The sequence below is a fragment of the Octopus bimaculoides genome, chromosome 1 (assembly GCF_046866305.1).
Source record: "Octopus bimaculoides isolate indiv1 chromosome 1, ASM4686630v1, whole genome shotgun sequence".
Lineage (NCBI taxonomy): Eukaryota > Metazoa > Mollusca > Cephalopoda > Octopoda > Octopodidae > Octopus > Octopus bimaculoides.
This window is the reverse complement of record NC_142928.1, coordinates 157949091-157960945: the sequence shown is the minus strand read 5'-3', so window position 1 is coordinate 157960945 and position 11855 is coordinate 157949091. Positions and strand designations below refer to the sequence as shown.

Below are 11855 nucleotides of genomic sequence, written 5' to 3'. Positions count from 1 at the left end.
TAAATATATAAATTGACGTCACTTAATTACATAAATTAACTATAGCGATTGAAAAAACGTCAATATTTAACTAGAATTTATTTGATCAATACTAAAATATAAAACGCAAAGAAGTCGAATCAAGAATGATTAGAACTCTCGTTAGTGAAATGTATATGAAACTGTCACATAAAAAAAATTAGAAAGAAAAGAAACTAGTTCCTTTTTTTTTAATAGCTTAACCAAAAAAAAATTACACTTATGATATAATTAATACGTGTTTTTTTTTAACAGATTATAAATATCATAAGTAACAATTATGTCAAATATCAGCTTTCATGTTAATGATTGAAACAGGAAATCATGAAAAATGTTTAAGTAAATTTAGTCGCTACATCTATAAGTTAGGTTAACATCAATTGCAATATACAGTTAGAAAAGAACCAAAACAAAACTCAAAGCAGCCAACGTTTCAACGTGTAATAATGATTCTATATATTTTAATCTCCCGGTTGTCAGTAGCCTGGTAGCCGTGATCGTCTAGTGGTTAGGACCCCACGTTGTGGCCGTGGTAACCCAGGTTCGAATCCTGGTCACGGCAGGCTACTAAACTTTTTTAATTGGATTTTTTTTTAGTATTTACATAATATGCACATAAATATATATATGCACATATTCAAATTTAAGTAAATATATATTGTTCGGATATTAAATTTGGATCAATACATAACGTTTATTTTTTCGCATCAGCCAGTTTCAGACGTTAATGACGAGTGACTTCCCTTTAAACGACTCTCGCTCTTTATCTGCTGAAGTACTATATATTCCACATGAATATTTAACCGGTGACCAACACCACGGATAGACAATCTTAATTACTAAAACACTAATTCCTTTTAAACGTTGCATTACTAACATTTTTAGCGCACCAATTACTATGGCTTTCGAACTTGAAAATATCATTCTACAACTGTTCACTCCAGACAGTGATGTTGTTAAGAAGGTGAGAATTTTCTTTTTCTTTCATTCTCAATTTATAATTACTAAATATACTCTCTCACACCACTTAGTTACTCTGAGTACAAAATATCCATAATTGTGATACAATTATAAATTTCTTACTCTCATATATAAATAACAATTTAAAATACTGGTGTGCTTTTTAATAATTAAGATTCTATAACTAAAACTTTTGTGGAATTTCTTTTTCTTACATGAACGATATGAAATATTTTCTAAAATTCCTTCCGTTCCTATTATATAAACTCATACAATTATTTACACTGTCTCAGACAATTATACCATTAAACCTTCTGAGGATAAATACTCTATTAATGGCATGTTGAATTCGCCGAACTTATTGAAGCTGCAACGAATACATCAGTGTTAAATGTTGGAACCACCCCTTCAATTCCTACATTGATGTCCTAACTCCGAACAGCTGGTTTTAACTTGGAAATTATTTGGTGAGCGTAATCAAAAATATATAATGACCAAACCTATTTCGGATCCAACAGCGAAATGTAATAACATGTTAAATGAGTAATGTTTTATTTTAATTAATATCTATTGTCTAAATTTTTTCGTCAGGGTCTGTACTTTACCTTTGATTCTTTTAAGTTGCTTAAGTACCAGTCTAATACTGGATCAGTATATCTATACCTTTCACTATAAAATTTTGTAGCCTTGTGCGTATGTTAGAAATCAAAAATTCTTTCAAAAGACATTTCTGTATATTGCTTTTCTTAACTATATACTTTCATTGTGAAGAAATATTCTACAAATTTTCATTCCTGAAGACATTGGTCTCTTTTTCTAATTCATATATTTTAGTCTTTAATTCTAATGCTTGTTCTCAATCTACCTAATTATTTACGTTTCATGCAATCTGCTTTCTCTTAGAAATACCGAAGTTGTTCATTTTTTTTTTTCACATTTAGTCCTTTTTAATTTAAGCAAGTTTTTTTTTCATTTTTTTTATATAAAAAATTTCGAACTTCTCACCGAAGTTAAATTGTGGAGGGGAGTATATTTCTAAATGAAGGTTCTTAAGTTTAAATGAAGCTTTTGACTGATTGAACTAACACGATGAAATGATGTAATGGTTAATATAAGACAGTGCAGCAACATACAATAGTCGAGTCATGTTTGGAGCATTTCATTACCACCATTTGTGATTCCATTTTTCTAACGAAACGTACCCTTGTTGAAATTCCATAAATATAATGGCTCTCTTTGCATAGAGAATTCTAGTTTCGTTCACGTTCAAGATTTTTTAATGTAGATAAGGAAAATATTCTGGACTAAAAATATATTGATTTCTTGCGAGGATGCGATAAAAGAATATTCTTGGTCCCTCGTTTATCTATCTCGGTTAGATAGAGAACGAAACCTACATTTAAGAACCCAAATGTATTTGTTATTCTTCGTTAAACAAATTAGAAAATGTTTGTATTTGTTTATAAACGACTGCGACAACGGGTGCCATGCGGGCGGTCGAGGTGTGTATGTCGCTCATTTGAGATGCCACGTGTTGTGGTGCTGATGTTGTCACTTCGGTCATAAACCCGGGAAATGCAGTTACACTGAAAAGCAGCACATGACATCGTACGAGTAATTTCCACGGACAGAATTCTTTTCGCGCCAGTAACTCCTGAGAACTCCGGTGTCACGGTCTTTTAACTGCATCTCCTTTTCATCAAATTGAGACTAAGGCGTCGCGCCTCGGGTAAATAACCCTGTGTAAGTGGAGTAACTGATGTAGGGAATATTCCTTTCCTGACCGCAGGACGTGAGATAAATTATTCAACTGAGTATATAGTATAAACAAACTATTGGAAATTGTGTAGTTTACTCGTTAACGAAAGAAAAACAGATAAATCGTTTTTAAAACTAGTGAGATGCGATGATTGATAGAATAGTTTTACATTACTTTCAGAAGTTTCTGCATGTCGTTTGCACGAGAAACAGTAACAGGTTTACCCTCTAATACGCACCAGCATTTGGACCTTTGATAAGCGTGATTCCTTCTCGCTCTGCCTTTTCTACGTCTTAGAAAATTAAACGACTCCATGAGATAACTGGAGTCCTTGGCACTCATAAAAAGATGTGAAGAACACGGCTGGAGTGCCTTTGATCAGATATGTCTGCTGGGTCAGGGTTGACTTGCGGTTAAATAACAACCACCAACTGACATGGTTGATGTTAACACGCTAAACTCTTTGATATCCCCCCCACCACCACGATTAATCCCACTTATTATTCAATCGGTCTTTGGAAGTTTGAAACCCCCCCCCCCAAAAAAAAAATCTGATTGTTTTTGTTGCTGCTTTATCATTTCTGGTTTCTAACTTGAAGCAGGTAGAATTTTCTGGTTTTCACTTTTTCTTTTTTCAAGTTCGCTTCACTTCCGCGTTTCTCGGCTCAGTCTCTCTGCGCTGCACTTTGGTCAAATGTCTTCTTCTACAGTTCCGGGCCGATCAGCGCCCTGTGAGTGAATTTGAAGGACAGAAACTGTGGAAGCTCGCCGTGTGTGTGTATGTATATATATATATATATATGTATGTATGTATGTATGTATATATATATATATATATATATATATATATATATATATATATATATATACACACACATTGTGTGTGTGTGTGTGTGTGTGTTCCTCCACTGCCTGACAGCCAGTTTGACGACAAAGACCGAGAAGACTGTACGAAAAAAAAAAAATACTGGGGTCGATTTGCTCGACTAAACACTTCAAGGCAATACCCCAACATGGCTGCAGTTGAATGACTGAAACAAGTACAAATAAGAATAAGTAAAAGCTGAAGTAAATTCAATATATCTTATCTAATCGATTTGATGCTAAATACAATTTTTGCTTCGTATTGCAGCAGAATTGAAGCACACTGTATATTTCTAGATTTAATTATTGGTATATTGAAGGAGGTTAAACATTTTATTGATGGCATCTTATTAAACCATTCTGTTGTTTGACTGTTTGCCAAACAAGTGCCACATAATACGACTAAAAGGTTCATTTTTCTTTTTTTTTTTACTTGCTGGGTCTGAAGGAAGAGGCAAACTACCCATGGCCTTCGTAAGCTCTCAGATGAGTGACATTGATGCTATTAATATTCCTGTTGGTTATGTCAACAAATGCAGGAAAAATATGAACAGAGGAGTTCCAGAGAGTTGCCCTTCTGAGAACTGGACTTAGTGAAGAGCTTTGAGCCTGAGGACATTGGACACTACAAGAGTGATGAAAGGAGACACTAGTGAGATAGGAATGCCAGAATTATAGTTAAGGTAGAAAAGGCAGTGTTTTGCCATCTCCAGTGTCAGCTCAAATACCACTTATATGCTTAGTCCATTTAGGATTTGAATTTCAAAAACGGTTCACTCACCTGTTGTCCAGAAGCTAGGATGTATCTGTGAGTGGCTCGGTCATTCAGTATGGTGGGGGGTTTTCTGGATGCAGTCTTAGTTGTTTGTCTGCAACTGCAGCACTGGTTTCATCTGAGCTTTATATAGAATTGATAATTTGCTGGGGGAAGAAGTATCTTCTGGCTCTGACCAAAACAAAAAAGCCAGTTAGGATGCAGTCCCAGTTATGTTAAAGATGTTTCACCAGGAGAGGTCCTTTGTGGTAGAAAACCCAACAATTGAGGTAAAACTGAGGGCAGTACAGTGTGATGATGTTTTCTTGCTGCTTTTGAGGTTTCCAGTAGACACAGGTATACATACCATGTTTACTTAAGCACTACAATCTCAAATTTTAAGATGAAGTGCAGTCTGTGCAGAACTGGCCCCACCCTTTACACTCGGGGTTCATCTGCTGTGGCCCAGTAAGCTGAGACGAGGACAGAGGTCGTCGAGTCATAGGTTTTATATCAGTGTCCTAGACAAGATGCCAATCATGGCTAACGAGCCCCAACTGCTCAGAGCAGCCTGGTTATACTTTGCCATACACCTGCAGTCCTCCTCTCGTGTTGGTTTAGATTCAGTTGGTACCAGGAGGTCGAAGTAGGACTTGGGGTTTGCATCACTCATTGGAAGTTTTAGCCCAGTTTGGTGCTCACCCAACCAGTGTCCGGTGACTATGTGGACCCTGTATACCACCCTTGAAAAAGACTGAAGTCCTACATCAACCAGTTCCTCAGGAAGAGTACAGCCCACCCCACATCACCGTTACTGAAACAACTGAAGTTGGTACAACAGTTCGCTTCTCTTGGATGTACCATTTCATCAGATGTGGGTATTGACAAAGGAATTGATAACAGACTTGCAAAGACAAGCAAAGCATTTGGCAGACTGTATAAGCATGTGTGAAACAGGCATCTTAAAATCAGCTCAAAAGTCAGCTTCTACAGGGCTGTCATTCTCACGATGCTCCTATATGGCTCTGAGTCCTGGGTCCCCTACTGCTGTCATCTTGAGCTCCTTGAACATTTTCATCAAAGCTTTCTCTGTACCATTCTCAACACTTACTGGAATGATTACATCACCAACACTGAGGTCCTTGAGTGAGCAAAGGTCACCAGCCTGCAAGCCATTTTACTTGAGACATGACTGCATTGAGCAGGGCACATTGGCAAGCTGAAAGATCACCGCCTACCCAAGATCATGTGTGGTAGGCTCACCACTGGCCACAGCACTGGGGGAGGGGCACCAAGGAAGCGTTACAAGGACTGCCTGAAGCAGTCCTGTAGCATTTGTGATATTGATAATTGTGAGTGATCCACTCTAACAGCTGACCACATCGCTTGGTTCAATACCATCAGCAATGTTGTTTCTTCCTTTGAGATCTCCCGCAGTGCCTCTCTTGGAGACAAACATCAGAGATGAAAAAATATGATTGCATCATCAGACCCTGAACAACCATACCTCTGTCATCATTGCTATCGGATATGTTGATTCCACATTGTCCTTATCAGCCACAAATGAGTGTGCAGACAATGTGGACAGCAGCCTTCCTAATCTTCGTCAGCAAAGCAGTGCCAAGAGAATCTCGGATATGTGATCCCACCACTTTCTGTAGCTAAAAAAATCAGTTGTAGGTGCAGGCATGACTCTGTAGTTGCAAAGTTCACTTTGTAACTACGTTTTGGATTACATTTCACTGTGTAGCTCCCTGAGCAAATGTCTTCTACTTCACCCTCAGGTTTAATGACATCTTGTAAATGTTAGACAAATTGTATGGAAACCTGTTGTGTATTTTTCTATTTTTTTACCTCCTGTCTTCACATTTTATCATTTTTGATTAACTATTGTTTACTATTGTGTATTGTAATCAATATAATCTCTAGCCTGGTGGCTTTGATGTATGAAGACCAGTGCATTAAAAAATACCTTACTTGAAAAACTAGAATTGGCTGCAGGGGGAGTATCTGACCATAAGATACTGTCTAAATAAGTCTTGTCCAACCAATGCTGACATGGAAGAAAGTGGGCATTTAATAAAAAAAAGTTGTGACTTTCTCTCCCAATGCAGCCAGTTTCAAACCTGTAGGTCTGTGGTCATATTTTTGTTACTGGATTACAGGACAATGTGTAATGTGACAAAACACTAACTTCTGAGTATGGAATACATAACTTTGAATATGTGCTTCAATGGTTTACTAAGATGATCTCTAAGCTGGTTACACACCAAATATCAGGTTTCTTTAACCCTTTCCATACCAACCTGCTGAAACCACCTCTGGCTCTGTTGTACAAATGTCTTGTTTTCATAAATTCTGAATTAAAATCTTCCAAACCTTGTCAAAATTTGTTCCTAACACTAGCTTAATGATAACCAAGTTATTTTATTAAATTATTTGTTATTTAAAATTAATTGAGAGAAACACAGCATCTCAAAAGAAATACGTTAACAAAAGGGTTAAAAGGCTCTAGGTCATTTATCCCATACTTAATCTTAGCCTTAAACATATTCCTTCTCCATCTTTCCATCAGGGCAGCAGCGAACATTTACTTGAGGCCTGAAGAAAATTTTCTTTTTGGAATTGTCTTTCTTTTAAAAAATAACTATGGGATATAGTTTGGTTCCATCAATAAAACTAGCTAAATTACAATAATTCTTTTTGTTCTCTTCTAAGTCAGTTTTGCTACTTTATCCAGTGTTCTTTTGGTATGCAAAAAACATGGATCACTTATCTATATTTCCAATTTGACTTTATCATGCAGCTTTCTCAGTTTTTTATAAATCTATGAAACCTATATTTTTCTGACAGAGCTGAAGAATATTTTTTAAAGAATCTGATATAATTCATTTGAAAATCTGAAAGATCAATTAACTGTATATCTTTTAATATTTTCTTCATTTGTGACTTTACATGTACTGTTATTGCAACTTGCTCTTTTTTCTTGTTTTCTAATCTGTTCAACTAATTCTTTATCCTTTTCATCCAAGTGCATCTTCTGAAGATTTTTAATTACTCTATTGCTCATGTTTCCCAATCAAGTATCTAGCAGTTAGGGTTTGAATCCCTGCTACACCACTATAAAATGCATTCAGTACACTCTGCAAAATTGTTGGCAAACAAGCCAAGGCTATGTAGAGAGAAAAGAACCCTTTAGTCTCATTTTGTCGAGAGCAAGACTCTCTCTCTCTCGAGTGCTCGTACCAAGATAAGATATACTCAGTAAACTGTGGAAGTGATTGATGCTCAGAAGGTTGTCGAACCATAGAAGCCATGCTTAAACAGAATGGTCTCCTAACCTAGTTATTGGAGCAAAAACACTGAATAGAAGCTGACTCATACTCTGACAGCCTGTCTGACTCATGCCAGCAAGGAAAGCAGGCATAAACCAATGGTGATGATAAATATGTGCGCACACACACACACACATGCTCATAAGTTTATATGGTGTATTAAATGAGATAAGTAATGGACTGCATAGGCAAAAATTTTGTGTGAATGCGTATGTGTATGTTTTCAGTGCAGAGTAGTATTGAAAACTGGAAATATACAGGTGAAAGGAGGATAGAGAAATGCTGAAAACACTGGAGTGTGACTCATTGACATGTTCACTCAGTATATTTTCTTACTGGTTTGCATAGGCAAAAATTGTCTTTATTGGAAAAGTTTGTATTTGTCAGTCCCTGTGCTGATTGAGGAGTTTCTGATACTTTGGATAAAATCATTCCCTGGGATACAAAAGTTTTTCTTTGTCCTTGAAACAAAATCCTCTAACCTTTCATATGAATACTTTTACTTGTTGGAAACATCCACCCGATGGATGTTTGCAACAAGTGACTAACAAAGAATGTCAGTTACTGGAGCTGTTAGTAAGATAGATAGCTCTGTGTATCCGTGAGTGAAGGCACAGCTTTCGGCTGTTTTGTTTTGTAACAGATATGTTTTCTGGATATTTTTGTAAGATGGCCAGCACTGTGCAATAAATCTTAGTTATTTTAGATACTAACAGCAAATTGCTTTATTTCAACTTGTGTAAAATGATTTTCTCATGTTAATTTTACTTGTTTCAGTCATTGGACTGCAGCCATTCTGGGACATTGCTTTCAAATTTTTTTTCTATTTAGTCGGCTATTTTGATTCCAATATGTATTTTTGTTTGGTATTTACTTTGGTGATCTCTTTACCCTTTGTAGGTAAAGGGGGCATGACCTGCATCTTAAAATATGGTTTATAAATATCACCATAAATGTCTTGTATTTTAGTTATATATCTTGCCTGCTGGTTACCATATCACTAAAATACTGAATTGCTATTTAATCTGTTATTTCTTATTGTCAAGCTATAGATGTGGGAATTTAATAACAGGTGTGTAGATTTCAAGGAAGAAAAGAAGTTCTGTTTCATCAAGGTACCCATTTGTATTGTCTTTTTAGCAGATGCATAGGTACCTTTTTGCTTCATACTTAATTTAATATTAGGTAAAGGAAGCCTTCATTTTCTCATGCCATGCCTTTCTAGCAGTAGTTCATGACTGAGGCAATGATGGAACCATTATATGGTTGCTGAAAAGGTTAAACAACCATTTTGTGTGTGTGTGGCAATACTGGTTCTGATGCATCTGCACAGCGGAGAAAAATGACAATATAAAATTTCATTGCTGCTATGGGAAATTATTGCTCTGTTTTATGAGCTTTCACTTTACAAGTGATCTCTGGGAACAGATTAACTCATATATTGAGGCATTACTATATCTTTCTATTTAGTTTAATTTTCAGCATTGGTATTTAGTAAATTAGGGTGTAAGTAGAAATATAGGTATATGATTAGTGAAAATTTGGTAAAAACAACGAAAGTGCACTCAAGGCAAATCTACTCTGGTTTTCTAGATATGTTATATCAGTGTGAATGATAGAAAGCAGCTGCAAATCCAATGGTTTGCAAGAGAATGAAATGTATAGTGAGAATTGAAAGAGGAGGAAGCTGTTCTTTAATTTATAGTCTGAACATTTATCATTGGTGGGAGATGTAGAATACAAGGCAAATTAGAGAAAACTATTATGGGACCTGCAAGATAGTCTCTGTTGTAGTAGAGAAAACTACCTTAAAACACTTGTGTTGTATTTAGATTTGTTATTTTTGGATAAAATGCTTCTCCATTTGTCCCCAAGTTCAAATCCTTTTCAGGTCAATTTTGCCTTTCATTCCTCCTGAATTGATTAACTATTAGTATTGGGGTCGATCAGATTGACTACCTACATCCTTTGTTCCATCTGTTAGAAACTATTTATTTATTTCTTTTTCTAGGCAACTGATGAAATGAAACTGCTAATGAAAAATCAAGATATAGTACCTTTATTTTGTCAAATTCTTGGTACTTGTGAAAAATCTCAGGTTTGTTTACCATTTCTGTTGATTTAAATGATGCAAATCCATTATTTTTCATTTGAAATGATTTGATATTTTGTAGGGAAATTATTTGATTACAACTTTTGTATTTAAAATTTTTTTTCTTAATGATAATATTGCTTGCAATAGTTTATACAGTTCTTAATGCATGCAGGATACAGTTTATTTGGGGAAGGGTGAGTTTATAGAAGCTCCATTGTTGGTCTATGCCAGGTTAAGTGTTTTGCACTGGTTACAGATATGTTGAGCCAGAAGTATATCAGATAAGAACTGGGTAGTAACAGTTATTTAAAATCTTAGAATGAGTGATTCTGAATGAAAATGATGTAGGCTGTGGGTAAATGAAAAGAATGTTATTTAGTCTCATTCAGAATCTGCCTGCATGGAAGAACAGTTGTTGAATTAAGTGATAATAATACTTTTATATTTAAAGGTTCGACAATATGCTGCTGTCCTGTTAAGAAGGAAGATTCAAAGAAAACATCAATATTTTCACCTGTCTGAAGACATACGTAAAAAGTAAGTTTTTTAACAATTACCTTCCATTGCATTCTCTCAATGAACAATATTGACTTTGACAACATACAAACAGATGAATTTTCTTCCCCATCTTTAATCTATTGTTTCAGTCATTGGTGGCACTACCTTGAAAGGTTTAGTTGAATAAATCAAACTCGAGTAATTAATTTTTAATTTTTTTTTTTAAACCAGACACTTATTCTACTAGTGACTTGATTAACTGATAAGTTACTGGGTATGTAAACAAACCAGCACTGGCTGTCAAGTGTTGGTGAAGAACGAATACAAAAGCTCATGCATGCATACATACATACATACATGTGTATGTATGTATTGATGTGTGTATATATATGTGCACATGTGTGTGTGTGTGTATATATATATATATATATATATATATATATATACATATATATATATATACACACATACATGTATGTATGTATATGTGTATAGATATGTATGTGTAGATGTGTTTTTATATATATACACACACACACACACACACACACACACACACACACACACACACATGTTTCGATGATGGGGTTCCATGCAGTTTCTGTCTCCGAAATACACTCACAAGGTATTGGTTGACTTGGCTTGTGCAATGGGACTGAACTTGAAACCACATAATTGCAAAATGTGCTTCTTACCCACACATCCATTAAATTCTCCAAACTTTTTTTAACTAGCATACATACCATCTTTATATTTTTGTAATTATTTTAACAAAGTTGATTTGATAACTGTAAATAGATTATCTTTTATATCAAAATATTATTCATTCATAAGCTTTCGAAACTGATTTAAGTACTTCCATGTAGAATTTTTATTGCATGTTCTATAATGGCTAATCCTTTGAATGAGTGAGAAAATATTAGTCTATTGAAACCATTAATGGGTTGGATGTTATATATTTTACCATTTTCCTCTTTTATTGAAATATTTCAACCTTCTTTTTATAGCATTAGAGGAAACATTCTCCTGTTGTTTCTTCAAGAAACAGAGTAAGTTCCACAATGTTTTGTTTTTTGTTATTTAACCCTTTAGCATTTATCCTGACCATATCTAGTCCAAATATTCTATTTTGTTCAAACCAGCAAATATGGCCTCTCCTACCTATCCTACAATGTCATTCTAAAAATATATCATAAATAATCATTCACTTCATTAAAATCTCAAGGTACGAGATTATTGTATGACTAATTCAAGACTATTCAAAGCATTACGTTTGACAGAGTAATCCAAATGCTAAAGAGTTCATTCCTTGCTTTCAAGTAAGTTTTCCATTAAAATTGGTATCGTAAATTTTCTAAAGCGTTCAGCCATGCTGGACATTGAAGAAAGCCTGGTATTTATTTTATCAGTCTAATTGCTTCACTAAATTTACAATAAAAAGTCTATTTATTGGTTTGATGGTAAATTGTTTCAGGACATATTCTGCAAAGTAAGAAAATATTTAATATAGAAATTCACTTTTGTTTAAATTTTGTGCTAATGAAGAAATTTAAAAGATGGGTTTGTTTTATA

General features: G+C 34.8%; 1 protein-coding gene and 1 non-coding gene across 4 annotated transcripts in view; both read left to right on the top strand.

Annotated features, from left to right (window-relative positions):
* The first annotated feature begins 508 nt into the window (after positions 1–508).
* On the top strand, positions 509–580 carry Trnah-gug (transfer RNA histidin (anticodon GUG)). Its single transcript has one exon. It is a non-coding gene; the product is annotated as a tRNA-His (tRNA).
* Positions 581–760: 180 nt separating this feature from the next.
* Positions 761–11855, top strand: part of LOC106868440 (importin-4) — a 51427-nt gene continuing 40332 nt past the window's right edge. The window contains exons 1-4 of one of the 3 annotated variants that reach the window (XM_089361196.1): positions 761–982; positions 9702–9788; positions 10237–10322; positions 11291–11332. In XM_089361196.1, coding sequence (XP_089217322.1) covers positions 917–982; positions 9702–9788; positions 10237–10322; positions 11291–11332 — 281 coding nt within the window. In that variant the 5' untranslated portion in view covers positions 761–916. Of the gene's footprint in view, positions 983–1451; positions 1503–9701; positions 9789–10236; positions 10323–11290; positions 11333–11855 lie in introns of those variants that run through there. The other 2 variants (XM_089361203.1, XM_089361200.1) reach the window with 2 other exon arrangements.